Source organism: Mustela erminea, chromosome 18, assembly GCF_009829155.1.
Source record: "Mustela erminea isolate mMusErm1 chromosome 18, mMusErm1.Pri, whole genome shotgun sequence".
Lineage (NCBI taxonomy): Eukaryota > Metazoa > Chordata > Mammalia > Carnivora > Mustelidae > Mustela > Mustela erminea.
The window spans coordinates 1,283,948-1,311,441 of NC_045631.1; the positions used below are offsets into that span (position 1 = coordinate 1,283,948).

General features: G+C 54.7%; 3 protein-coding genes and 1 non-coding gene across 8 annotated transcripts; 2 read left to right on the forward strand and 2 right to left on the reverse strand.

The window, feature by feature from the left end:
- Window positions 1-5,257: 5,257 nt before the first annotated feature.
- On the forward strand, window positions 5,258-6,826 carry LOC116577102. 2 transcript variants are annotated; one of them, XM_032319860.1, is made up of 2 exons: window positions 5,258-6,258; window positions 6,341-6,826. In XM_032319860.1, exon 1 carries the CDS (start codon window positions 5,372-5,374, stop codon window positions 5,735-5,737), a length of 366 nt encoding a protein of 121 aa, XP_032175751.1. In that variant the 5' UTR covers window positions 5,258-5,371; the 3' UTR covers window positions 5,738-6,258; window positions 6,341-6,826. The 2 variants fall into 2 exon arrangements, with proteins under 2 accessions (XP_032175751.1, XP_032175750.1); XM_032319859.1 differs by having other exon boundaries at window positions 5,736-6,258.
- Window positions 6,827-11,577: 4,751 nt separating this feature from the next.
- On the reverse strand, window positions 11,578-11,682 carry LOC116578622. The gene has a single exon (XR_004280989.1). It is a non-coding gene; the product is annotated as a small nucleolar RNA U13 (small nucleolar RNA).
- A 1,232-nt stretch (window positions 11,683-12,914) lies between these two features.
- On the reverse strand, window positions 12,915-15,029 carry MIS12 (MIS12 kinetochore complex component). The gene is given in 3 exon segments (XM_032319853.1): window positions 12,915-14,604; window positions 14,802-14,860; window positions 14,862-15,029. Coding segments are annotated over 3 exon segments (867 nt in total). The 5' UTR covers window positions 15,015-15,029; the 3' UTR covers window positions 12,915-13,949.
- A 26-nt stretch (window positions 15,030-15,055) lies between these two features.
- Window positions 15,056-25,977, forward strand: DERL2 (derlin 2). Of its 4 annotated transcripts, none has more exons than XM_032319854.1 (7): window positions 15,056-15,424; window positions 16,394-16,459; window positions 18,366-18,439; window positions 19,566-19,659; window positions 20,522-20,717; window positions 20,968-21,058; window positions 25,467-25,977. In XM_032319854.1, the coding sequence occupies exons 1-7, from the start codon at window positions 15,239-15,241 to the stop codon at window positions 25,570-25,572; spliced, it is 813 nt and encodes a 270-aa protein (XP_032175745.1). In that variant the 5' UTR covers window positions 15,056-15,238; the 3' UTR covers window positions 25,573-25,977. The 4 variants fall into 4 exon arrangements, with proteins under 4 accessions (XP_032175745.1, XP_032175746.1, XP_032175748.1 ...); XM_032319855.1 differs by having other exon boundaries at window positions 16,397-16,459; XM_032319857.1 differs by lacking the exon at window positions 15,056-15,424 and adding an exon at window positions 15,444-15,709 and having other exon boundaries at window positions 16,397-16,459.
- Window positions 25,978-27,494: the final 1,517 nt, after the last annotated feature.

A 27,494-nucleotide genomic window follows, 5' to 3' on the forward strand; every position in this document is an offset into this window, starting at 1 on the left:
TCATAATTGCTGTGGGTTCGTGGGTATAGACACAGGACAAAACACCAAATTTACACCCGAAGTGTGTACCATTGATTGTAAGTCGAGTGTACTTCAGGAACGGAATGCGGTACAGGGGCGTCCCACCCCTGAACGCCGCCAGCAATGAGACGCTCCCTGCCTCGGGGCTGGCCCATCCCACCTCCAGGCAGCTTTGACTTTAAGCTTCGTTCACCACACAGGTGAGCTCTGTCCTCTTTTTGTGGGGGTGACGGTTTTGAACCCCAGGCACAATGATAGCTTTGAGCTGGCTCAGTGGAGCCCGTGGAGCCCACAGAGCCCACAGAGCAGTGACTAACACGCGTTCTCAGCAGTCACCCCGGGCATCAGTAGACAGAACTTCTGTTGGTCTACAAGAGAGAAAAGTAGTTCGAAGGCACTGGAGGGCTTTGTCCTCTGTTGGGAGGATCACACGGCCAAAGTGCCCTGGGCTCGGTAGCCCAGCCTTTCCAACTGCGTCTCCTACCTCGCTTCTCTGGCCACCATGTCTCCCTTGATTCTAGCTGTGTGCTCTCCCAGCTATTATGGGTTAAAAGGTGACAAAATGTATTTTGCTCGAGACACTAAAAAATCAAGAGGAGCTCAGATCTTAGCTGGAGAGAAGTAGGAGCTGTAGCCTTTGAACATTTAATTTTTTTTTTTAAGATTTTGCTTATTTATTTGACAGACAGAGATCACAAGTAGGCAGAGAGAGAGAGAGGAGGAAGCAGGCTCCCCGCTGAGCAGAGAGCCCGATGCGGGGCTCGATCCCAGGACCCCGAGATCATGACCTGAGCCAAAGGCAGAGGCCTTAACCCACTGAGCCACTCACGCGCCCCGGAGCTGTAGCCTTTGATGACGTAGCCTTAGAAGTCACACATCACCATGTTCTAATGATTGGAGCAAACACACACACACACACACACACACACACACACACACACACGCGCGCATGTCCCAGGGGAGGTAACCGGACCCCACCTCTCCATTAGTGACATTGAAGACGACCAGGCCCACACGGGTAGGGTAGACTTTGGTTAGCCATCTTTGGAAAATACAATGCATCCCACCCTTGGAGCACTTTAATACCCTTTGCCCTAGAGGTGTCTGACTCACAGTCAGGCTTGCATCATCCCAACCTAGAAGAGAGGGTCAGCTCCTTATCTGGCTCTCTGCCCATCAGCCCTGGTTCTCAGAAGTCATGAGTGATCATTTGTCACTGCGGATCATAGACGTTGGAAACGTTGCTGATTCCTTGGATTTGGGGGCAGGTCTGCAAAGGGTAAGCTGACGAGGCCGGGACCCATGCCACGGGGTGTCTGGGAACCAGGGAACCAGGCCCCCACTGAACACAAGCAAGTTCACCTGCTCACATCAACACTCCCACTTAGAAGAAGCCATCCCTGGTCCCAGGGGCGGAGCCGTCTAGGAGGCTGCCCATGTTTCATGTCTGCCGTCCACCCACCCTGGTCCCGCTTTTCTGGCTCGCTTTCGAATGGGGCACCCAAGGGGGATCAGGTGGAGGAGGAAGGTAGCCTCCTCCTTAGGAGAGATGTGAGGGGAGGGCAAGTTGAAGGTGCCGGAAGCAAGAAGGGTGGGGTGCCAAGGGGTGCCAGCATTGCTGTGTTCCGGTGAATCCATCTGACATGACTTCTGTCTCTCCTTAAAGTAAGCTGCTTAGAGAGGCCCGTGTGAACTGCGTCAAAGAATTCATTCGCGGGTCTGGGATTTAAGGCTCCCATTGGCCAAGGTGCTGCCGGGGTGGTAAGGCCTGGGCTGAAGCTCGGTGGCTTTTCTAAATCATTGCCTCAGGGCCCTTCTAGAAGGCAGGCAGTACCCGCCCGCCCGGACGATGAGAACAGTACACACTTGAGCTTGAAGCCATGCCCTTCCTGAAATCCAGGCCCTAATCTTGGAACAGGGGGAGTAAGGGAGTCCCCCCAAGCCCATGATCCCGGCACTGTGGTGGGCTGTCTGCATGTCAGGAGCGGGTGGGCCCCAGCATGGCGGGGAACTGGGAGAGAGAGCGTCGGAGGGGGAGGAAAGCCGGAGGGGAGCATGACTCAAGGGTCCTTGAGTCATGAGTCCTGGCTCTGTCCCTGGTTTCCTAGCAACTGCTGCTGAGCCCATGGTTGCTAGGCAACGTGAGGCCATCCAGGCAGCTGGGGGAGGTCCTCCGTGGGCGTGGGCACTGATGGGAACATGAGCCACAGGCCACTGTGGACCCTGAGAGTGGCCCCTGGTTCCCACCTATTAATTGCTTCTGTTGCTCAAAAAAATAACATAACAATGGTACACGGAGCCTGGAAAAAGGAGAAAACGATCACCCCATGATCTCGCCATCCAGACAGCGCGAAAAGGACCCTCTTTACCTTCCCAGTTCTGGCCTCTCTCTACAGGAATACATTTCCGTGGCGTTGACATCCTAGCACGTGTGGTTTTAAGTCCTGCCTATCCCACGTTGACTGGGATCATCACAAGGACCCTCCAAGAGTCTCAGTCCTTCCGTGTGAAGACGGTGTGGGGTTCCATCCGGTGGGTACGTTCACTGAACCCCTGTCCTCCCTATCTAACCCTGAGTTGGCTTCCAACGATGTTTGGCCATGATGAGCAATCCGGCAAGAGACGTCCTTCTACAAGGAGCTTTTCTTTAGTCTTGGATCCTTGGCTCTACATCAGTAGTAAGAGGCGAGGGGCTACTGTGAAAGGACGTGAGTGTCCGTGTGACGTTCTGGGTCCTGCTCAGTGGCTCCCCTCTGAGGCTCACACGGGCTCTGAGGCTCAGGGGCTCCCCAGTGCTCACACGGGGTCCTGGATCCCCCAGCCAGGTTCTTGGCCACCTGCTCCCCTGTCCCCCGGAGCCCCAGGCCGCATACAGCAAACACCATACGAGCAGAGACCAGAATGGTCCTTGTGCTCTGCAGGGTTCCCCAGGTCTGTGCTCGGAACCCTGAGACTGCCATGCGCATGAGCTCAAGGAAGCCTGCTGGAGAACTCGGTCACCAGACCTGCCAGACGAAGGACCAGATCCAGTAGAGATCAGTCGAATCAGCTCCACCCGGGAGAACCTGACCCTCAGAACTGCAAACAAAACCCATGCTTTTCGTTTTGTTTTGTCTTGTTTTGCCCAGCTGGTATCTAAGAAGTGAAAACTCAGCGAGGTTGGTTTTTTAAGACCATGGCCTTTTTGAAGGATGACTCTCCTGTCACAAGAGTCCCCCACGTTACATGGACACAGCGATGAATTGTAGAAAAATTCAAGAGCTGCATAACCACCACCAGCGCTGGGGTTGAGGACGTGCTTGTCCCTCCGGAAAGCGGCCCTGAGGCCCTCCGTGGTTCCTCGCCTCCCGCCCCGGCAATCCCCCATCTGCTTTCCATCTCTATAAATGAGTGTGTCTGTCCTGGGTATTTCTTGCAAGCGGGACCATACAGTCTGGTCTTGTGCACCTGGCTTTTCTGCACTTACTGAAATGTTTCTGAGTTTCCTCCAGGATGCAGCTCTCTCTATTGTGAAGTATCCCCCCCGTGGCACGGCTAAGCCACCTCGGGTCACCCGCTTACCGCTTATCACCTGAAGAGCATCCACATTGCTCCCGGGTCGCCGCTGTTACCGGCCACGCCGCCGCCGTGGACCTTCCCGGACAGTCCCTGCTTCCGCGTGAAAACCCGTCTTCCTGTCACATGGGCAGTCGCTGGCAGTGGAATTCCTGACACTGACACATGTGTGTTTAGATTTTTATGAAACTGCCGAACTGCTTTTCCAAAGCCACCCCACCTTTCTCACATTCCCGCAGGAGCGTGGGAGGGTCGTAGCCTCTCCACCTGCCTGCCGTCTGGAAGTTCTGGCAGCTGACGGGACCGGGGAGGGGGTTGAGATGTGAGTCTGCTGCTGCCAACCGCTATTCATCCCTCCCCTTCCTTACTCATTTCACAAATACTATCTGGGCCCTGCGGCTCTGTGGTGGGTTCTGGCACAGCCAGGGATCCATGGCAACACTGCAGGGTGGAGAGACGGAGAGCTCCCTCGGACATGTCCCCTGCGCTCCGGACCTGCTTTCCCCTCGGCCTTTCCCTTACCGGAGGCCATGAGCTCCATGATGACAGTCTGAGCCTGACAGCATACCCCCCCCTTTCCCCGGACCCCAAAAGCCCTCGTGGCTTTTCCCCCCCCCGCATTCCACAGGGGTACCCTGCTGGCCTTGGAACCCCGGTGTCTGAAGCCTGTGGCAGCGACAGTGGAAGGCAGGGAAGGGCCTGGGAGATGCCCAGAGGGGCCTGAGTAGAAAGTACCAGCCCGCACGTACTCAAACCGCCAACTGCTGGCAGGACTGGGTTTGGGGCCCAGGATCACTGCAGGGACAGATGTACCCGCAGGGAGGGGCCAGGAAGGAGGAAGAAGGAAGGAAAGGCTCTGTCCATCTCTGGGCCCTGGGATAGCAGAGGGAGTCTTTGTTTTGTTCCCCGTTTTTGCCTACAGGGCTTTTTAACTTTCAGGTTTGCGACAAGGATTATGTGTTTATTTGTTTTTTTTTATGTATTGCATTTTAGATTTAAAAAAAAAAAAACAGAAACAGAAAGACCCGTTAAAAAAAATTTTTTTAAGATTTTATTTATTTATTTGACAGAAAGAAAGATCACAGGTAGGCAGAGAGGCAGGCAGAGAGAGAGGGAAGCAGGCTCCCTGCTGAGCGGAGAGCCCGATCCCGGGCTCGATCCCAGGACCCTGAGATCATGACCTGAGCCGAAGGCAGCGGCTTAACCCACTGAGCCACCCAGGCGCCCCCCAAAAAATACTTCTTTTAAAAAGACAAATACAGGGCGCCTGGGTGGCTCAGTGGGTTAAGCCGCTGCCTTCGGCTCAGGTCATGATCTCAGGGTCCTGGGATCGAGTCCCGCGTCGGGCTCTCTGCTGAGCAGGGAGCCTGCTTCCCTCTCTCTCTCTCTCTCTGCCTGCCTCTCCGTCTACTTGTGATTTCTCTCTGCCAAATAAATAAATAAATAAAATCTTTAAAAAAAAAAAAAAAGACAAATACAAATAAAAATAATTAATATTAAAAATGGTAACGATGGAAATAAAAAGACGAATACATCCCCAGGGAAGCCCCGCGCGCAGCTGGGGTCCAGGCCAGCCCAGCCTCGAGCAGGGGGATCCCCGCCCGCGGCTCTCATCCCAGCTCCGCGCCCCGCGCCCCGAGCCGCGTTGCCATGGGAACAGGCCGGCGCCGCGGCGCGGGGAGGAGCCGGGGGAGGCGCGCGGCCGAGCGGTCCCCGCCCCTCCGCAGGCAGAGCCTCGGCGCAGCCCGGCCGCCGCCCACCGAGCTCCGGCCCGCGACCCCCTAGCTCCTCGCCTATGGCGGCCCCGCTCTTCCCGCGCCAGCCCTGGGCCCCCGCGCCCACCCGTTCGGACCCAGCCGACGATGCTGGCGGCCTGTTCGACGAGCCGCCCCCGGAAGAGCCCCCTGCGGCCCGCGCGCCCCGGGCGGTGGCGGCGGCGGGCAGGAGGGCCGGTCGGCGCGCGGGCGGCAGGGCGCAGGGAGCCCGCTCCGGGCAGCCCCTCAAGGCCGCGGCGCGCACCCTGCCCGAGGAGGAGGCGCCCGCGCGGGACGAGGGCTGCTACCTCGACCATTTCCCGCACCTCTCCGTCTTCATCTACGCGGCCATCGCCTTCTCCATCACCTCCTGCATCTTCACTTACATCCACCTGCAGCTGGCCTGAGCGGCCCGGGCCGGGGCCGGGGACGCGGGGGGCGGGGGGCGGGACGGGAAACCGGGGCTCGGCGCGGCTGTGCTGGAGACGCGCCGCGCCCTTCGTCTGGCTTCGGATGCTTGCTGCTTTTGTCCTGTGTTGTCACTGCCCTTGTGTCCTGCTCTTCTAGGGGCACGTCTGAAGTAGCGGCCGTAGTGGAAGGAGGATCCGTCCGCCCCCGAGATCAGGGGAGCGGGCGGTCATCCCCCCCGCGCTTGGAGGAGCGGGGTGCGGCTCACGGTTAGGATCATGTCCCTGGACCCCACACTTCCTGAGGTGCGAGCAGGCGCAGCGAGCCCAACTTTCGGTTTCTTAAGGGACGAGCTTCGGGAGAGGGCCCCGCGGGAAGGGAGGGTCGCGCCCTGGCACGGACTGGGCCGGAGCCCTGTGATGCTGCATCGCCCCCCACCCCCACCGTCCGGAGCACAGCCAAGCGCCCGGGAGCTGGAGGACCTGAGCGCCCCGCGGACGCCGCGGGAGCGCAGGACACGGTGAGTGGAGATCGTCCGGGGGTGCGTCGCCGCGTCCCCAGGGGCGTGAGCTGACCCACACCTTGCGTTTTTCCTGCCTTAGGCTTTGCTGCCGCGCTCCCGGGCTTGGCCGAGACCCACAGCTGGAGGGCTTGTCCTGGCAGGAGGCCACGCTGTCGTCGCGTCCTGGATGGCGTGGGACCCACGGCTGCAGACCTCCGGGGACGCGGGCCCCTCGCTCGCGGATGGCGCAGGATGAGACGGAGTGGGGCCCGGGTGGGGTGCGCGGGAGAGCTCTCTCTGCGTCTCTGGCGCCTTCAAGCGGGACCTGAGCACTGCCACAACACTGAGACCCAAGACCAGGGTGTGGGGTATCTGTCATTAGCCAGAATTCCTGCGGAGAACGAAGGGGGTTGTCATCTCAGACAGCAAAGGCCTAACACGGAAGCCCACCTCGGGAGTTCCTCACCTACCCGCCATCCCTTTTTTGCTCATGAATGTCAGAGTCCTCAACTCAGCTCTCTCCTGCGTTACCTGGAAATGTCTGTTTTACTTCTGAGGAAATAAATCCCTTTTTCAGTCTCCTGGATACTGAGTTCTCTCTTAATTTGGGGCCAAACTGTGGGCCCGCCAAGCTTCCCAGTCTGCTGCGTTTCACCCCATAATCCTGAGAGCATCCCTTCTGTCCCTCTCAAACAGGTGTGTCCCATCATCAGCCTTCCCAGGTGTCGCCTTTCCCTCCACTAAACAGCCCCACGGGCTATTCTCCCTATCAGGCTCCTGGGAAATGCCAGCATCCAGGTCTGCTCCCTCCCTGCGGGTCTGTGACTGTCCCCTATGGCTTCACCAGCCACCCCTCAGATTGAGTCCCCGCCTGCTTCCATTATCAAGATGCTTCTGCACCAGTATGGTCCCCCAACTAAGATCTAGAATCCCCCCCACCCTTTCACCCAGCTTGTGTCTTTATAAACTCAGCGTAATCCAGTACCAGAGCCTCGTCGCTTCCCAGTCCTGTGCTCCGGTGACCCACACCACCGCAGGGCTCAGTGTCGCCTCTCTGCATTTCGCTTCAGTGCTGCAAATAGGATGCCCACTGTTCCCCACAATCAGCCCGTGCTTTACACCCCCAGTTTAACAATGGTGGCTCTGTTCCCCCAAAATTAAGTCTCCAAGGCACCCGTAGTAGGTACCTCTCACTGGTTTTCCTGCCTTCGGTCTTGGATATTGGATCTCCTACTGACTTTAATATTGACTAACCACTGAGTCCCAGTAGGGAGCTCCGTGTTCTCCAGACACTGCCACTGTTCCCATCCACACATCTTGTAGAACCCTCATTCGACAGTCCTTCTGGGACGACTCAGGATATGATCCCCCAGTACTCTCCCCTCCGCTCTTGCCCAGAGAGTAGGATCTCCCGCCATTCCCTGAACCAGAGTCCCCTGTTCCTCAATATACACCTCCACATCCTACCCCAAACTCCACTCTCCAGCTCCCGTTGCCTCTACAGCCTGAATGTAGGCTCCAGTACTCTCCCCAATGTCCAGTCCCATTTGGCTCCCTTATTTCAGGATTCACGGTGTGGCTCCCCCAACACTAGGAATACCACTGCCTCTCTGATACAGTGCTCCAGGCTTCCCTAACATTCTCCGCATCACTGCTGTCCTCAGTACTAGGCTGCCCCCACTCCCGGACTGAATTGCGTTCTTCCCATACACCCATATTCTCCCCCTGTAAGTCCTCCCTTTCTCCATACCCTGATTTTCCTGAAGCTCCTGAAATTTCCCGTATCTCCTTGAAATTCCTGATTCCACTGGGCTCTGGTGGGAGCTTGGCCCACGTTTTTTAACCAATATTAAATTTCTGTCCTTCCACCATCTGTGTGTACTTTCTGCGTCCCTTTATGCCTGACCTGGCCAGTTTCTTCTTACACAGCTCAAATATCCCTTATCCCCTGCACTGCCCACTTACTTTCACAGTTGCTGCTTCTCTACACGGAGCTCTGAACTGTCCTCCAACTTCTGGGCTTCTGATGGAAGGTTCCTTTGTCGCGAATATCCGGCCTCTCCACTCAAGTACGAATGGGCTGTCTTTTCAGGGTTCAACCATCAAAACCAAATGGGTCCATTTGGGAGATGCTTTGGCCACGTTGCTGAAGAATCAAATCTGGAGAGCGTCCTCCTGACTGAGCTAGGGTCACGCGCCCACCTTTGGCCGGAAGGCGGAAGAGCTAACTTGACACACAGCCCTGTGAAGATAGGATGTGATAGGAAAGGTTTCCCAACGGAAACTGAAGTCACCACCACCACGGAGGGTGGGCCGGCAAAAATCACGAGACATCCGGTAACGCGACTCTCAGCAGATCACAACTGACGGCGGGAGAGACTACTGTTGTGGGCAACTTGTCCTATGACATGCTGAGCTGCCGGGGGGTGGGTAGGCACGTGGAGGCAGTGACGTGAACAGTGGTTTCTGGATACCATGGGACAGTAGGAAGTTTATGTTGGGGGACACGGTGGGAATTCAGCCGTAATCAGAAGAAATGGATCCATTTTTTTAAGTGTTTCATTTTTTCTTGGGTATCTAGCACTGGAGATAGTCATTATTAGCAGGACAGCTAAAACCCTGACCTCCATGGAGCCCACTGTGTTAAAATGGAACTTATGGTGTGACAGCGCGATGTCTTACCTGGCCTGAAAGCTCTCGACCCCGTGAGGAGTTTCTTTTATTTTTCCCATTTTGTAGATGAGGAAACAGACATAGGGGAAGTGATGTGGCCAAGGTCACAAGACCTGTGAAGGACTAGATGACCCCAGGCATTGTTTCTGGAGTGTGTAGTCTCATTGTTCTTAGAGCGTCATAGCTCTAAGTGACATAGAATTCACATGCCACAGATCTGATGCATTTAGTATCAATATTAGGATATGCCATTACCCTGAAAGGAAACCCTACCTTCACCCCTTACCCATCTCCCTGCAACCACCGCCACCCACCCCCATCCCTAGGCAAACCCTAATCGACTTCCTGTCTCCGTGGCCTTGCCTGGTCTGCACATCCCCTGTAAATGGGATCCTGCAGCATGTGGTCCTTTGTTACTGGCTCCTTTCATGTAGCACGACGTCTTAGCAACGTGTGGCGATGCCTCATTTCTACTGCTAAGCGATATTCCCTGTACAGGTAGACGGGGTAGACCGGGTAGACCCCATTTTACTCTCCGGATGGATACACTGTGTTCAGTTGGGTTGGTTCCCTTTTTGTTACTGTGACTAACGCTGCTGTGAACGTTCACGTACAATGTTGTGTGTGCAGACACAGGTTTTCATTCCTCTAGGTGTGGCATTACTGATTCACAGGGCAAATGGACGTTTAGCCATTCAGGAAACTGCAAGACTGTTTCCCAAAGTGACTGCGCCATTTTACATTCTCACCAGAATCGCAGCAGGGTTCTGCGCTCTCCACTGCATTGACAAAACCTATCTTTTCCTTTTGTAAGTCATAACCTCAGTGTGTGTGAAGTGGAGTCCCTTTGTAGCTTTGATTTGCATTTTCCTGACGGCAATGACATCTGCATCTTTTCCTGTGCTTGTCAGCTGTTTACCTTCGAAGAAGCATCTAGTCAGGTCTTCTACTCATTTTTTAAATCATGACATTTGAAAAAATGCAAAAAAGAAAAAAGTTGGGGGGCACCTGCCTGCGTCAGACTCTTGATCTCAGAGTCATGAGTTCGAGCCCCATGTTGGGTGTAGAGATTACTTATATAAACCATGCCCCCCCCAAAAAAATCAAAAACATAAAACTGAGCCATTTGTCTTGAATTCTAGGAGTTCTTTATGTGTTCTGAATAAAGCCCATCATCAGGAATTATTTGCAAAATGGTTCTCCCATTTTGTGGTTTGCCTTTTAACTTTTGGGACAGTGTCTTCAACACCCAGGGTGTTTTAAATCTTGATGATGTCGTTTATCTTTTTTTTTCCCTTTGTTGTTTGTGTTTTGGGCGTCTAAGAAGCCACTGCCTAATTCAAGTTCAGGAAGAGTTAAGCCTGGGTTTTCTCCCAGTTCTATAGTGCGAGCACTTACGTTCAGATCTTTGATCCATTTGGGGTGCGTTTTTTGTGCGTTTTCATGTCCACCAACAGTGGACAGGGTATGCATGAAGCCTGAAGAGGCAGGGCCTTGGAAAGCCTCTTCATACCGCCATGCTGGGCCCAAACCCGTGGGGGCAAAAACTCCTTCATTCAGGGCCTCCCCATGTGTCTCTTCACCTGGCTGTTGAGTTGCATATCCTTTGAAGTACACCGGTGGTCTAATGGGCACACAGGTCTCCCGAGTACTGTGAGTCTCTCCAGCAAATGACGGAGCCCAAGGACAGGGCCACGGGAACCTGGGATGGACAGCCAGGCGGACGGAAGCCCAGGTTAGTGACCAGGACTTGTGGCCGGCGTGTGAGGAGCAGGGCAGCCATGCTGGACTGAGCCCCGGAACCTGATGAATCTGTTATGGCCAAGTAGGCAGGTCAGGATTGAGTCAAACTTCAGCACATGCAGGTGGCATGGGGAGCCTTCCCCCAACCCCCGTCACACACATGAGGACTGAGTGCAGACCCTCCTCCACAGCAGTCCCCTATAGTCCTATTTCTAGAAGGTTGGTAGTTGTAGGAGTGGTGACAATACTGACCCCATCGCTGCCTCTCCCTCTTGTTCAGTTTGAGCGATGACCTCTCTTTGGGCCACTTGTTCTGGGTCCCACGAAGAATAACCCACAGACCTTGGAAACGCCCACAGGATGAGGAGAGGCTCACTCTGGCCTCCCTGGACTCTGCTAGGGACAACGGAATCCTTCCCTGTCCACATGGACGGAGCCACAAGAGCTCATTCAAGGTTAGTGGGAGGTCAACGAGGAAGTGGCTGCAAGGTCTTTGAGGTGCCTGTGGACCCTCTGATCTCACTACATTGTCCTTCTGTGGGTCCTCTCGCTCCGCAAAAACCTCCAGAGAAGTGTGGGGGAAGTGGGGGGAAGTGTGGGACCAGGCATCTGGGGAACCTGAAGGTTGATTTTGCAGTCAGAGGCTCTAACATAGGAGAGAATAGGAAACTCGGTGAGACAGAGGCTGAATGGGAACAGGGCCATGAAGCCCAGAGGGTAACCTGGGGCTTATTATCCTTTTTACTGAATTTCTGAGGGAGGAGTTTAATTATCAGAGGACAATGGAGCCAAGTACATTGATTTGTTCCTGCTGACAACACTACTACGACAAACAGTACCAATGTCCCCAGTTACTAAGTACCGGCTCGGCATGAAACAAACTCCTGAGATTTTGGGGTTTTTTCTTTTTTTTTTCCTTCATGTCAGATGGGTAATGTGCCGAGGTCGTAACAAGGTTTAAAGGGTGGCACATGTCACAGAAAAGCGTGAACACCCAATCATCATGCTTATGAACTACAAAAGGATTTTGGGGTTTTTTCTTAAGCCGGGTTTGGAGCCTGATGCAGGGCTCGAACTCATGACCCTGAGATCGAGACCTGAGCTGAAATTGGGAGGTGCACACTTAAGCGACTGAGCCACCCAGGCGCCCCTGAACTCCTGAGTTCTAAACACTGTGGACTTCACCCTTCTGTCCAGATTGCATCCATATTCTAAGTACATTCGGGTGAACCATATTATTGTACCTATGAGGCCAACCAGGCGTCAGCCGTTGCTTCCTTAGTAAGGACCAACCTCCTTCTGAGTTGAGTATGCGAACATCTTAGCTTAATCAGGTCTATTTTTTTTTTCAAGAGTTTATTTATTTATTTGACAGACAGAGATCACAAGCAGGCAGAGAGGCAGGCAGAGAGAGAGGAGGAAGCAGGCACCCTGCTTAGCAGAGAGCCTGATGTGGGGCTCGATCCCAGGACCCTGAGATCATGACGGAGCCAAAATCAGAGGCTTAATCCACTGAGCCCCCAGGCGCCCCTTAATCAGTTCTATGAGTTAACGTGTAACAAACCTTATGAGTTGAGAGAACGAAAATGCATTCCTCCTTGCCCCCGAGGCCAGAGGTCCCAAACAGGGCCGTCAGTCCCCGGGGAGGTGCTCCCACCTGCCTCCAGTCACCCTGCCCCATCCTCTTCTGTCTCCAATCTCCCTCTGCCTTTCCTCTGCCTTTCTCTAGCGAAGACACTGGCCACTGGATTTCGGGCCCATCCAGGTAATTCAGGAGGCTCCCCCATCTCTAGATCCTTAATTATTCCTGCGAAAGACCGTTTTTTTCCAAGTGAGGCAAAATGACAGGTTCCAGGAATCAGGATCTGGACATACCTTTGGGGGAATCTCCACTTAACCATCTATACTTGATTTTTAAAATTAATTTACTTACTTGAGATCGAGAGAGAGAGTGCATGGGCGCACACAGGAGCGGGAAGGGAGAGAGAATCTTCAGGCAAACTCCACACCGAGCGCTGACCCCAGCGCGGGGCTCGATCCCATGACTGAGATCATGTGAGTCGAAATGGAGCTGCACGCTTCACCGACTGAGCCACCCAGGCACCCCTCTACAGAAGGAGATTTTAAATAAGCCACAAACATGGGCAGCCTGGCTGGCTCAGTCGGTGAAACATGCGACTCTTGGTCTTGGGGTCGTGAGTTCAAACCCCACCTTGGGCCCTGAGGTTACTTAAAATAATAGAAAATCAAAAACCAAAGCCTTTAAAATATATGTATTTCATGTACAGGATTGGAAAAAGGAGTCTTTCATAATAAACACATTCCAGGTAAACACAGGCACCTTAAATCTATGAATATTTGATCGCAAACATTAATGTCCCGAGTTACTCTCCGGCATAAAGGAGAAGTCTGCATCCCGTTCTTTAGGAAGACACGGACGGCAAAGTCTAAGAGCAGGCACTGCTATTCACTGCTAAAACCTCCCTACTGTAGGGACTAAGTACTTGATGCTTAGGAGAATGAATAAATAAGTTAAAAACACTAGGTACAGGGGCAGATTCCAAAAGTCACTGAAGTATGAACAAAATGAATAAATGCCCAGTGGTCAGCTCACATCGGCTTTGCCTGTGGCTCTGATCCAGGTTTCCCCTTCTACCCTGGTGAGACCTGCCTCTTCTCCGTCCACGGTCATCCCCGCTGGGCTCCCAGACGCCACATTGTTCCAACATCACAGAGAGACTCCAGCTCAGGGAAGGAACTGAAGTTCTGTGCTCTTTACTGAAGATCACGGCTGTGTTCAACTTCCTTCTCTCCCTCAGCGGACATCCCCGCAGAAGCCCCGCTCACAGCCAAGGGCAGGCAGGCTGTGATGTGTCGCGGGGCAGTGGCTGGTCTGTAACGAAGGCCCCCACCTTACCTTTTTCTCATGTGATCCTATGCAGAGAGTCAATTGAAAGGACCAAGGTCACAAAGGACGGGTGACCAAGGAACAGCTTCACACGTGTTTCTGACCAGCCAGGGAGAGCCATGCCTCTCCAGTCAAGGGGCCCAGCTAGTTGCTACTGGACCAGGGCTTCCACCCGGCCGGCGAGAGGTCTTCAGGAAACAGATGCTCTGGAGATTAGTCCCCGATGGGGAGAGCGACCTCAGCAGAGCAGACCAAGGCAGAGGAAGGTGCGGGGCACAACAGAGAGCAACAAAGGAAGTCCCATAGCGTGGACGGCGCACAAGAGTGTCAGGACAGAAATCCCTGCTGTTCTGCTTTCCGATGAGCTCCTGCGCCTCCTGAGAAATTAAGATATTTTCATTCTTTTGCTTTCCCTTTCCACAGTGTCCCTGATGGTCTGGAGTTTTCTGGAGTTCTGGACCAGGAATGCCAAGCTCTCCCTAAAGTCACTAGTCCCCTGATCTCTGCCGGCATTGTCCAGCTCATCAAAGAAAGCCAATGTCTGTTTAAGTTTGGCCTCAACGATTTTTTGTTCCTCTAATTCTGCAAGGAGGGCCTGCTTAGCGCCGACTTCAGACTTATACCTCTCTTGCAGCTGTTCGATTTCTTCCTGGAGAAGCTGGAATTCTTCCTCGGTACAAGGATGCATCTCCTGAGGCTTATCTTCCGGAAGCAGGACATGCGGGGGGATGCGCAGGATCAGCTGCAAACACAGCTGCTCCATTCTGCCAAAAAGGTTATCAAACCGACCTTTCATGAAGCCAAGAAACTTCTCAGTGCATTTGCGAATATGGACGGGGCTGATCTCACAACCCGGCATGTCGGCCAGCTTCTTCAGGATAACCTGCTCGACGGCCTGCATCACCTCGAACAGGTAGTCCTGAAACGCGATGTAGATTCTGAGCATGCAGGTCTGCGGCGTGAAGCCGAAGAACTGGGCCTCGTAGGCCATCGGGTCCACGGACTTCTTCGCTCCCTCCATGGGCCTGACTATGAACAATCTGCGAACGTAAAAAGAAAAAAACAAACCCTTTTGGGTGAGAGATCATTTGATGAGAGCGACAAAGCCCACTGAGGAGAGCCAGGAAGCCAGCAACACAACCCAAGGAGCGAGCGTGTCCTGAAGCCCGCCACTGCCTGCCGCCCTCCCTGTCCACAACACGACACGAGCCTTGCTCTCTGAGGTTCTCTCCCTCACTTCTCATTAATGCCGGCTCTGGCCCAGGGCTCCGTCTCCTGAACTCTGCTGTCGTCCTGGACAGACTCCCCACCCCAAGTTATCTCCACCAGCACCTCCCCAGCCCCGGACGCCGACCCTGCTCGCCGCCTGGAAGCCCGCCGCAGCCACGGCGGGCGGGGACCACTTCCGGCGCACTGCGCGCTCCCGTCGGCCCCCGCGGCCCCGCGGCATGCCGGGAGCTCGGGGAAGGCGGCGAGCGGCCCGGCCGGCGGGCGCCGGGCGATGCTGCCGAGCGCAGTCCCTGCCCTCCCCGCTGCTCGGAGGAGGCGATGCGGCCCCGCGGCCCTTACCCGAGCGGGGGCGAGGGCGACGAAACCGACCGCGCACCGCCTTCCCTCGGCCGCCTTTAAGCCACCGCCGGCAGCTGCGGAGAGGCGGCCCCACCGGCAGCCCGGATGCCGCCCGATTCCGGACTCGGCGAACGGGGGCCCGGGCGGGACGCCGTCGTGCTCCTGATTGGCCGGCGGTGGGGGCCGCCTCGCTCAGACGCGGAGGGGCCGGGCGGGAAGGCCAGCTGTGGCCGGCGCGGATTGGCGCACGGACCCGGGACTTCCACGCCTCTCCCTGACGTAGCCGGTCTGGTGGGCGGGGCGGAGGGGGCGGGGCCCCGCGGAGGCGCCGCTCGCGATTGGCCGGCGCGCCGTTCCCCGGGCTGCGACGGTTGGCGGCCGGCCGGAGCGTGGCGCTGATTGGGCGACAGCGCGCCCTGGCCCCGCCCGCCGCCGGGGCGGTGCGGCGGAAGGGGAAGTGGGGGGGCGGCGGCGGTGGGGAAGATGGCGTACCAGAGCCTGCGGCTGGAGTACCTGCAGATCCCGCCAGTCAGCCGCGCCTACACCACCGCCTGCGTGCTCACCACCGCCGCCGTGGTGAGCCGCGCGCTGCCCTCTCGTCCGCGCCGCGCCGGCCGGGGCCTGGGAGGCTGCGGTTCGGGCCGCGGGGAAGCCCCGAGGGGCAGGTCTCCGGGGCGGGTGGAGGCGTGCGGGGCGCCCGTCGGGGTCCCGGGAGCCGAGGAGGCGGTGTCGCCCGGCAGGGGTGCGGGGCCGGGGCTGCGGGCGGCTTTCGACAGCAGAGGGCCGGACCGGCGCGGGCGCGGCCGTGGGAGCCGCCCACCCGGGAAGCGGGTCTGGAAGGCGGGGCGGGCAGGAGCTGCACTGACCAGCGGGCAGTTCTGCTCGGCGAGGATCCGGCGCGGGGGGCGGAGGGCTCGGGCTGCCGGGAGGGAAGAGCCCTGGAGAGGGGAGCAGGCCTGACGGCGCGGGTTCCGCGGGCTCAGTTCTGCGGGGCTTCGGGTGGGGGCCGGGCGGGGACACGTGCGAGGCGGCCGCTCCTGCTGCCCCGGGGCCAGGGTCGGCCTCGAGCCCCGCAGCAAGGCGCAGGGCTGAGTCTCGTGTCCCGCGGACGGGGTGCAGAAATGGCAGCACCTGCGCACAGTCCTTTCCCAGCTTGCCCGCCCGAGGAGAAGGCCTTCGGGGGTGGCTGGGCTGGAACCTGCCGGGCCCCGCCTTCTGCTGAGGATGGCTTTGCCTGAAGGAGCCCTTCTTCCTTTCCAGCAGCTGGAGCTGATCACACCGTTTCAGCTGTACTTCAACCCCGAGTTGATCTTCAAACACTTTCAGGTATGGGGCTGTCACCTGCGCACTCCGTGTTCCGGTTGTTAAGCTTTTCCTCGTGCTTTCTGCTGGCCCATCCTTCCGTATGGTATTAGCAGGTTCAGCGGGAACATCTGATTGTGGGGGCGGGGTGGTAAAGATGGGATCCTGCGTCCTGGTTGGGCCTCGGAATCACCGAGGAAACGCCGCAAAGAGTCACCCACGGCAGGAATTAAGACTGTATTCTGTTTGTAAGATTCCCTGCCTGGTTTTAATTTGATGTATCCGGTTCCCGTATGTGGAGATTAGTGGTTCGGGGTTAATACCGTAGTTTGAGAGGAGACTGACCAGCCCAGGGAGATCCTCAGAGGATGCCCACATCGTCCGCTCACCGGTTTGGTGCTATCACCAGGGTCGGGTCCAGAAACCCAGCTCTCTCAGTGCTTTCAAAATGCTCTGTCTTCCAGGGATCAGCCGATATTAACAAAAGCCCCAAAGACGGGCTCCTGAAACTGCATGCAAGTTTACTGGATCCGAGTAGGAGCTAGTCCTTCCCAGTAGTTAGAATGCTCAAAGAAAGATCTGTTTTCCTCCTCTGGGATGATTAGACAGCCTGTGGTTGGAGTGGGGGAAGGACCAAGAGTCAGTACTTTTCTTCTGCACTTGCTGTTCCCTCTGTCTCGAATGTGTGTCCTTCACTCTACACCCACCCAGCCCCAGCTCTTGTGTGGCTTCCCAAACTGACCCTGCTCTGTGTCCCCAGGGTTTCCGGAAATACTTCCTTCAGAGCCTCTCCCTTCCTTCTTGTACTTATTGAGCTGCTTCTTTCTTTAAGTTGGGGACTCTCAAATCCTGGAGACAGTTCGTATGTAGAACTGAACTACGTCCCCTCCGTTGCCAATGCCGAAGGAGCGAATGCTGCACAAGGCCGACCCGGGGAGTCTTGTCACTGCCTCCATCCTTCGCCACTCCCCGGCCTCTGCTGGGCGCTGAAGCTGCATCCGAGCTTTGCTTCCTGTTAACATGCTGGGCTCGATTTTGCCTTGGTTACACTCTTGATGATACCAGATACATTTGGAGCCGGGTGTTGCAGGCTTGGATTCAGTCTCCCTGTACAGGTTCCCCTGGGCAGGCCATTTCCATGCTCTCCAGTTACGCCTGTTTTCCTCCTGTGTGACATGGGCTTGGGACCACCAACCCCGTGTTTCACAGGGCTGCTGAGCTCCCACGAGATTATAGATCATGCTGAAACATTTTACAGTGTAAAGTTCTCTCCCGTTGTGAGTAGTTGTTTTTATTGTGGGTGTGGATGGGATGGGTGGGGAAAAGCATATCAGGGTTTCCAACAAGAAAATGAGTATCATTGTATCTGCCAATTAGACTAATTATTAAAGCATTAGATCTTTACTTATAGGGAGTTAGCTGTTCTACTCAGACTAGAACCTCATTGTTTGTTCTAGAATCACTCTTCTCTGGCTGTTTCTTACAGACTAACACAGAAGTATTTCCTGGCGGTTTATGTGAGGTCTCTGGAGTTTCTCTCTGGTTCCCAAGGCTGCCCACTAGATTATAACACTGTACACATGAAAACATCGGCTTCTGTTCTGCAAATGAATGTCGTCTCTCCATCCAGCTTTCTCTTTAATTTTCCTGACCATATGGTATAGGTTTTGTTTCGTTTTGTTTTAAAGATGACGACAGTTCGAAGCATTCTCAGCAGATCTCGGGCTGAATGATGTCTTTCAGACTTCCAGCTAGAAACTGCACGGAAATCCAGTGTCAGATCGTGTCGCCCCACTTTCTGGTTCAGATCACAGTGTCACTTACTTGTGGCCTTTCAACCATCGCAACCCCAGGAAATGTCTTCTGTCTGAATGTGGAAATGTCTTTTACTTAATCTGTCTTACCTCATTTTTTTTTTTTCTTTTAACAGATATGGAGGCTAATCACCAATTTCTTATTTTTCGGTCCAGTGGGATTCAATTTTTTATTTAACATGATTTTTCTGTATCCTTTATTAAGTGGGGTCAGCGTAAGACCCGGCAGTCTGCGTAGGGAATACAGTGTAAGTTAAAGCTACTGAGGCTGCTTGTTCCTTTCGTAATGGTGACTTCCGGGTGCTGCCTTCGTGGTACAGACTAGCCGGTTGGAAAGTCCTATTTTGAGGGTGTTCGTTGGTTCCCGTTTGTTCTAATGGGAGGTATTCACCCAAAGAGTGATTACACTTCTGCCCGTAAATCCCATACAGATCCCATCAAGGGAGAGAAGTGGATTCGTTGAGGCCTCTTTGGAGCATAGTATCAGCAGGGACCCAGGGACAGTGGTAAGTCCCAGAGTGTCGGTACAGGTCTGGGAGCCCCGCAGTGGCTTCTTGGGGGCTGGAGAACGTGAGATCTCCCTGGATCTTGGTTGTGGGTTCTACCGGCTGGAACAACAGTGCAGTATGTCTGCCCGGCCGGCCACGTCCTGGTTGTTGAAAGAGGGGAAGGAGGTGCTCTGGACAGGTGCTAATTGGGCCCCTGAACGGGGATCCCTCCTGTACCCGACTGCCTGGATTGAGAGGGAGTTACAGCCCAGCGTGCAGGAGACCGGGCCTTGTCGGGGTGATGGGACCCCTGCCCGACGGATTCCTATGTGATACACCGTCCTGGTAAGTTTCTAATAATGAGATCTTTTCCTCATGATCCGTCTTTTTATTAACTGAGGTGTAGAAAGGCTGAATCTGCCTGGCCTGCCAAAGCAGATAGTCAGGCAAGGCCTCTTGCCGGGCGCATCTTACGAGTTAGCTTGTGAAACAGCAAAGTGGCTCTGATTGTGGCGGGGCTGAGCTTGGGGCAGACAACCGAGCTCTGAAAAGGTTCCATAAGTCCCCACAAGCACGCGTGCGTGTGTGGCCTCGGGCTTTGCTCCCCAGCCCGGAGCGGTGTGTGCCACAGGTGGAGCTGGTCTTCCTGGTGCCTAAAATGCTGGGCGACAGTGACGTCCCCACGCTACCCCTGCGAGCTACGTGCTCGCAGAAGCGAAGATTTGGCTGCGTACGGCTGACGTGGCGGCCAAGCGCACTGCAGTCGTATGTTAAAGTTGAGCTTTTTCCCACTTCTGTGCTTACCGTTTTCTTAACTTGGAACCTAAGATACCGCTACTGTCGAATGCTAGAAGAAGGCTCATTCCGAGGCCGGACGGCAGACTTTGTATTTATGTTCCTTTTTGGTGGATTCTTAATGACTGTATCCTTCAACAAGTAGAGCAAACGCGGGAAAACACTCAGGAACACTTTCTGTCTTGCTGAAGCCTCTGCCTGCCCTCCACGGTCCGCTGGACGTGCTTAGCATGTCCACAGAGCGGCCCTCCAGACCGTAGCTGCAGGCACGGCGGATTGCACAGGGTCGTCTTTGTGAGCACGTCTGAGCCGCGGGGTGGGCGAGCCAGAGGGCGTTTAGCCCAGGTGGGTGACTGTTAACTGCCCAGGTACGGGATTGTCCGTGCGTTTACTTTTTGTTGTGGGTGGAGGGAGAGAGAAAGAATCCTAAGCAGGCTCCACGCCCAGCGTGCACCCCAGCACTGGGCTTGATCTCATGACCCCAAGATCATGACCAGAGCCAGAACCGAGTCTGACGCTTAATGATTGAGCCACCCAGGCACCCCTCGGTGTGTGTACTTTTGAACTAAGTTGGTAAGACATTTATTTGGTCGCTATCAAAACTGATAAATTATTATCATTTAGATTTGAACAGAGTCCAGTCGGACAAGATGCTTTGTATCTAGCTGGTTTTACTCACCTCTTTAAAGGTGCTAATCGTGAGTGAAATTTAATGTAATGATTGACCAGGGAATTAATATAATTTCCAAATAGTCGAGAACTTCCTGGGAACAGAATCTTCATGGGAAGCAGCTACTGTCCAGGTGTTTTGGCCTCTGCTGATTTTTGCCTGGTTGCTCTGGGTAATCATTTTCAGGGTTTTTTTCCCTCTGAAGACGAACGACTGTGAGACTTCCTCACCTCAGGCCTCTGCTAGATCATAGCCCCTCGTTGCCTTCCTTCGCTGTACACGTGCGACGCGGAGATCCTTCCTTAACGCCGTCCGCTAGCTGTTCGGTCTGTTCGTGAGCTTGGTTTTCCTGGGCCAGGCCTTCACGATCATGCTCGTCTACGTGTGGAGCCGGAGGAACCCATACGTCCGCATGAACTTCTTCGGCCTTCTCAACTTCCAGGCCCCCTTTCTGCCCTGGGTGCTCATGGGCTTTTCCTTGCTGCTGGGGAACTCGATCATTGTGGACCTCTTGGGTAAGAGTCTTGCAACTTCCTGTACCACTTTCTGTGTGAGTGTACTTTGCTCCTGGTTTCCATATCCGGCACTCCACACGGCTGTCTCGGGGTCATATAGCAGTTGTAGGTTCAAAGACTACAGCGTTCTTTAATTTTGAGTTGTCGTATTGACATTCCTTCCTAAACATGGGGACTTTGTGTTGGCAGGTGCACCGGCCATCAGATTTTCATCCTCTCCTTGTTCTTTTTTGTTTCTGGGTGACTCTAGGCATTGCGGTCGGACACATATATTTTTTCTTGGAAGACGTATTTCCCAATCAGCCTGGTGGAATCAGAATTCTGAAAACACCATCTATTTTGTGAGTATCCGATGCCGGGTTGCGCGTTCTTGGCAAATGATGTGGGGCAGGCTCCGTGGTCTGTGTTCTTGCAGGGCTCCTGGTGCTCTGGTGCTCGGGTCAGCATTTGCAGATCGAGCCCCAGACTGCGGTGGTGGATTTGGGTTGGGTCGGACCAGATGGTGCCAGACTCGTGCACAAGTGAGCTCCACGAGCCTGGGGCGTCCCAAAGGTGAGGTCCCAGGGTGGAGCCTGCTGGGTTCCCGGAGAGCCGCTGTCGGAACTCCCAGGGGCCAGGCAGCAGAACGGGCCACACCGACCCTAAGGCAGATTCTGGTGGTGGGACTCCTGGCCTTCCAGGGAACAGGGGAAGGAGAGCTAAGCCATGAGGCGGCCTGGGAAACCCGGGTCTGTAGGCCGACCTGCTGACTGGCCGTGTGACGTGAAAGTCCATCTCTGTCTTGCCCCTCCCTTCCCTGAGAGGGGAGCTTCAGTCTGTGGGACCTCTTTCTCCAGAGGGTTGTGTCCTTGAGACCTGCTGCATTTAGGAGTAAAATGTGAGTTTTTGCATAAAATGTTGGCTGTCACATAGTTAAGCAAAGCAGAGAGCCTGGTCCTCCAGAGCCCTCCCACTTAGCAGGACGCTGGCGGTCACCGTGGCCCTTTTCACACATGCTCTCCCCTCTCTTCCTGCATGGGGCTAAATTTTTTAAAATGCTCTATCATAATCTCCTTTTCAGTGTAGAATGTCGTAATCCTTTTTCCGTGATGAATGTCCTGCGGAGCTGTAGCAGCCACATGGTCCCACGTGGCAGGACACTAGCACCGTGGGCCCCACCCCTACTGACGGCGCCGGCGTCCCCAGGGGGCATGGGTCCATGACCGCGCAGGCCATGCTCCCAGAATTGGGATCGCGGTGATGGTCGTCGACAAGTCGCTATGGGGACTGGGTGCTCAGGCTGATGCTTCTCCCGGCCCCGTGGAGCTCCCGTACCCTGCGGCCTTGTCCGACGGCAGAGGATGGTTTATTTTTCCCCAGGGTGATAGCTGGAAGATGCTGTCTCGTTTCTATGGTCTGTTTTTTATGATTTTATTTTATTTTGGAAACTGTTTCAGACTCAAAAAACTACAAATCCTGCAAAGGAGTTTTTCTTCCTTAGGTATGTGAAAGTAAACTGTCAGATCCCCTGTGATGCGCCACACCCCCCTCCCCACCCTGCCCCAATGAGTGTGGATTTTCCATGAAGAAGGACATTCCCCTACGTAGTCACAATCAGGAGAAACCTGAGTCCACAGGCCCAAGCCACTCCTGGCCGTTGTTCCAGGAAATGCTCTTGCCGGGAGAGCCCGGCTCAGGCCCAGTGTTGCGCTGACGTGTCACACCTCTTGGGTCCCTGCCGGGTTGGAAGAGCTCCAGAGTCTTTCCTTGAGAGTCTTTCCTTGACGTCACCACACTGATGCTTCTGTGGCCGCCCAGCCTGTTCTGTAGGACGTCCCACCTCCAGGGTTTGTCTTGGGTCCTTCACGTCTAGCTTCAGGTCACGCGTTTTTAGCAGGAGTGTCAGAGAAGTGACCCCGTGTCCTCCCCACGCTGTGCGCGGAGGATTTCCGTGCGCTCATTGGTCACGGTGGCAGCAGCCACTCCGATGACTTGATGAAGGTCGGTCCTGAAGCTGCCTTTGTTCCCCTGGTGATTGTTCCGGGGAAGGCGCCCAGACTCAGCCAGCCACCCTCTCCTGATCCTAGATCATGAGTGAGTTGCGGCCCTCGTTATCGTTGTTGCTTTGGTGTTCGTGTGGCCCCAGATCTGGACAACAGGAACCCCTTCACACTGGCTTCTGATTACTGTCAACATGGCCCATCACTTTTTTTCTCTTTATTGTCAAGAGATTTATTATTTTCTGGCCAGACAAGATCTCCCAGGTTCATCCTCTGCTCTCCCTGATGCGGTCTTAGAGTCGGCCGTGTCTGCAAGAGCCCTGGTTCCTTTCTCAGGGGGCGGAAGCCCCAGCGCCGGTGCTGGATGAGCTCACGGCCCGACCGGGACCAGAGCAAGGGTGGCCTGCCATGCACTGCAGACCTGTGTGTTTTTTAAAAACGTGGGGTTACTGACATGCTCAGCTCTAGGACAACTTCATATGATACATTCTAGGTGGGGTTTTTTTCCTCTATGTTTTTTCTCTAATATTTTATCATAAAAATTTCCAAACTCGCAGAAAAGTGGGAAAAGTTATATGGCAATGAATGCCATTTACTCACCACACAGGTTCTGTGGTTAATATTTTACTATTCTTGCCTTTTGTATGTCTGTCCGTGCCAGTATCCTTTACGCTCTGAGTACCTGTAGTGTGTGTGACGCTGACTGGGGTCTTCGATTTCTCTAGAGCAGAACACGCACCACAGGCGTGTCAGCTGACAGTTTCTGGACATGCACCAACCCGTGGGGCCCAGACTCCTCTCGGGACAGGTCCCCAGAAGGTCCCGACCTGCGGCTCCCGTCTGTCCTACGCCATCCCCCAGGGAGCGATGGCCAGACTGGTTGTGTGGCTGCAAGATGAGCCGTGCCTGCCCCTCCCCGCATCAGGAGCGGAGTCCTCCAGGACGCGCAGAGGTGCTCCTTGCTGTGCGGCCGCTTCCGGCCAAGGCAGCTGTCTGCCATCTGCCTCTGGGGTTGCGTGTGGCAAGGGTCTGTTCCCAAGTCTGGGGTGGTGTCCAGCACCTCCTTGCTCTCACTGACACCTGACCCGGTGGTCATTACTCTCTCTACCTACCTTGTGCCCCGCGTGTGAAACCAGCCTCTCGTCCCGGTCCTGCCGGCCCCCTGCTTAGACACATTTCTCCTCCTGCGCTGCCCGCACGCCCCGTGGCGGGCTGCCCTCCTCGAGCCTCCTCTAGCTTCGCCACCCTGCACCGGGCCCATGCACGTGTGCCCCCCTGCGGCCCCAGGATGTCCCCTCAGCCCACTTGGGGCCACCGCACCCCCACTTTCTCGCTCGCGCACCCCCGTTCTGTCCCGTATGTGTTAGGGAAGTACAGGAGGCCCTGCTGTTGCACATGCTTTCTTTTCATCATCACAAAAGCGGATGTGTTCATGTTTATTGGCCTTTGGATTTCCTTTCTGAGCTGCCTTTTACACTCTGTGTTTCTGCTGGTGTGTGTTTGCTTGCGTTGTTAGTTTGTAAGACTTCAGGGAGCTCATGCTGGGGTACGGACGCGTTCTCTGACGCCACTATGACATGGAAGCTTTCAGATACATTCTGCTTGGACCGGCTGCAGGCAGTGTCCAGTGTCGTTAGAAACAAGAGTTAGAAACAAAATGTCAGGGCACCTGGATTGCTCAGTGGGTTAGCCTCTGTCTTTGGCTCAGGTCATGATCCCAGGGTCCTGGGATCGAGCCCTGCATCGGGCTCTCTGCTCAGTGGGGAGCCTGCTTCCTCCTCTTTCTCTGCCTGCCTCTGCCTGCTTGTGATCTCTGTCAAATAAATAAATAAATCTTTAAAAAAAAAAAAAAAAGAAAATGCTAAGAACGGATGTTTTAAGGGTTCTTTAAGGACAACTTGAGTGACCATCCTAACAAGATTGTAAAAGTCTTCTGGACACTGACTGTCTTTTCCTGTGATCTGCGTTAATTTGTCTTGGAATGATCTGTGAGTTGTTTTAACTTCAATTGTGGTAAGATCTACATAACATGGACTGTGTCACGTTACGCATCTCAGATGTGCAGAGTCGCAGCCTTAGTGCCTGGCATGTTTCTGTGCCTGCCGTCCATCCTTACACCTCTCGATCCTGCAGAAGTGGAACTCTGTCCCCAGGACCTCACTCCGCTCCCTGCCCCTAGCCTCGGCTGGGACAGCGCCACTCTCGGTTCTTCACACACATGAGATCACACGGTATGGGTCCAGGTCTGGCCACGTGTCCTCAGGGCTCATCCACGGTGTGGCAGGTGTCAGAGCCTCCTTCCTTTCTAAGGCTGGATACTATCCTGTTGCATGGACGGACCCTTTTCTCAATCCATCCGTCTCCCGGCGGGTACAGGGTGATACCCTGGTTGTGGGGAGACATTCATGGTAAATTTAGTGAAAATGAGGTTATAAAACAAATAGTGTGATCTAACTCCCATAGAATCACACAGAGGAAAGTTCTGGAAGAATGATGCCCACACCCACCATGATTCTCTTTGGAGATTTAAAATACTTCTATGTATTTTCTGTTTTCTCTACAACGAACATGTATTGCTTTTTGTCGTAAGAAAAATAAAAAGAGAAAAGTAACGTTCTGGAGGTAACGAGTTAACGTGAACATGCCTGTGAACACCTTCCAGTGCGGTGACTGGTTCCAGGGGGCGGGTGTAGCGTGTGTCCTTGAGACGAAACCCCGGGGTCCTTCCCAAGGTGACTCGGCGCCAAGTGTCTCTATCGCTGTCTTTCAGGAAAGCCGTTTTCGATACGCCGGAGGACGACCCAGATTACAACCCACTGCCCGAGGAGCGGCCGGGAGGCTTTGCCTGGGGCGAGGGCCAGCGTCTCGGCGGTTAAAGTGGCAGGTGCCAGCTACCAGCCCCAGCTGGCAAGGACTCGATGACCCGCCCGTTGGGATTCTTCTATGCTTCGTGTTGTAAAAGTGTGGACGCTTTGGGCGGCCTGGCAGGTTCTGACTCCAGAAGCACTTTACGGAATGGTACACTAACGGATCCAGAATGCGCTCGGCACGGCTGGCCGGCGGCCCCTTGCCGCTCCGGCCCTGGAAGTGTGATCTCTCGGGGCCAGTGTGCCGGAGAAACAAATACCCCACCACCTCTGGCCCCAAGCCCCCGAGCGCTTGAGTCCTGGGGTGTCAGGCAGAGCTCCTCCTCCTCCTCTTCTTTGCTAGACGAGGCCGTGGGGTAAAAGGGAAGTTTCAGAGAGGACACAATAAAACTGAGTTGCATCTCTCTCACTGAACGCAAGCTTGGTGTGCGATCTTTTAAGGGACGACGCGGGTTCTGGCCCTGCCGTGCAGGCCTGGGCTTGCAGCAGCTCCGGGCCCGCCCGTCCCTGGCCTGCACAGCTTTCGGCAGGATGGCATTCCAGGATGGAAGGACGTGGCCGGTGCGCCGTGGCTGTCCACACCTGTCACTCACAGAGCAGGAGGAAGCAGGAGGAAGATGGGCCGGTGGTGTCTGCATAGCTTGCTTTCCGTCTGGGTTTTGCAGAACCACAGGTTGTCAGATGAGGGAAAATGGTGGGTAGGGTGGTTCTCGCATCAGCAGGAACAGCACTGAGGAGGGCCGGCTTGGGGAGCCTGTGACATCCTAGCAACAACGCTCCGCTTCTGCATTAAGAGCTCTGCAGGAGAAGCCACGTCATGGCCACCCTTTTGGAAGACCACAGAGAGCTCGGTTTTAGGTATGGGGTGTTCACTTGGGGGCCAGATGAGCAGGCCTGTGTTAGGCAGGAGTCTGTGAGTCCTGGGCTGGTTGCACATGGGTCATTTTGCTTAAGGAAAAGCCCACAAGCTTTTCCGAGCCAAGCACCCGGTTTACCTTCCCATCAGGTAGACCTTAGGGTCCCAAGGAAAGGAGAGCCGATGTCTGTGACTCCATAAAGACCTGTCCGGAATACTGATTCCCCTGGGCCCGGCAGGTTTGCACTCATGGGGTCTAGTCACTGAGGGGACCCACAGCCCGAAGTGGACCCCTGTAGGGGAGGGACGGCCACAGGTGGTTCTTGCAAGCGGGGCAGAAGTGTGGACCGCTTCCCCAGCAGTCGCACCGTGGGCAAGTAGGAGCTCCTTTCCAGAGTGAGATCCCCCCCACCGAGAGCTGAACATGGTTCAGAGTAAGTGGGGACCTTCAGGGGGTGTAGTGAAGGGGAAAGTAAACATGAATGTCTTCCCGCCGCTTATGCGTGACTGACAGAAACACCGATGTTGGACCTGCCGCTGGTCAGAAACTTGGAACACAGGTGTAAATTTATGCAACGGGGTTGTAGATGAGACGGCTTTTTTTTCTAAGCAATGGCAAAAAAAAAAAGCTTGAAATGCCAACCTGAGAATGTACAATCCTTACAGAATTCTGTAATTTTGTCATATCTTGTCTCTGTTCCAGGAAGCTCGAATTTAATTAGAAGGGTTTGTTGTTTTGTCATTTTTTTAAATTTTTATTAAGTTCAGTTAGCCAACACATAGTACATCCTTAATTTTTGATGTAATAATTAGGAGGGTTTTTTTTAATTATTTAGGGTCTAGAAATAAGTTTCTCTGGTTTTAAGTAGGGGACGTCCGTCCATATGGATGATGGGAAAACAGGAGACCGGTTCAGCATTTGTGACCTAAGAGTGCTCAACGCTGTTACAGAATGAGAATTCCAAGGATCCCCTTCCGTGTCCTGGGCAGTGTGGGCACTGACCACTGATCCCACCCATGGGGCGGGCCCCCTGCCACAATGGAGAGGCCCCTTCCCCACCTCACCTCTCCACCC

Bases quoted from the DNA above. Each gene is read 5' to 3' on its own strand.
- LOC116577102 (XM_032319859.1), top strand. From the start codon at position 6,017: ATGTCCCTGGACCCCACACTTCCTGAGGTGCGAGCAGGCGCAGCGAGC. The intron at 6,259-6,340 runs GTGAGTGGAGAT...TTCCTGCCTTAG, and splicing joins CCGCGGGAGCGCAGGACACG to GCTTTGCTGCCGCGCTCCCG.
- DERL2 (XM_032319854.1), top strand. From the start codon at position 15,239: ATGCCGCCCGATTCCGGACTCGGCGAACGGGGGCCCGGGCGGGACGCC. The intron at 15,425-16,393 runs GTGGGCGGGGCG...CTTCCTTTCCAG, and splicing joins TCCCTGACGTAGCCGGTCTG to CAGCTGGAGCTGATCACACC. The intron at 16,460-18,365 runs GTATGGGGCTGT...TTCTTTTAACAG, and splicing joins TGATCTTCAAACACTTTCAG to ATATGGAGGCTAATCACCAA.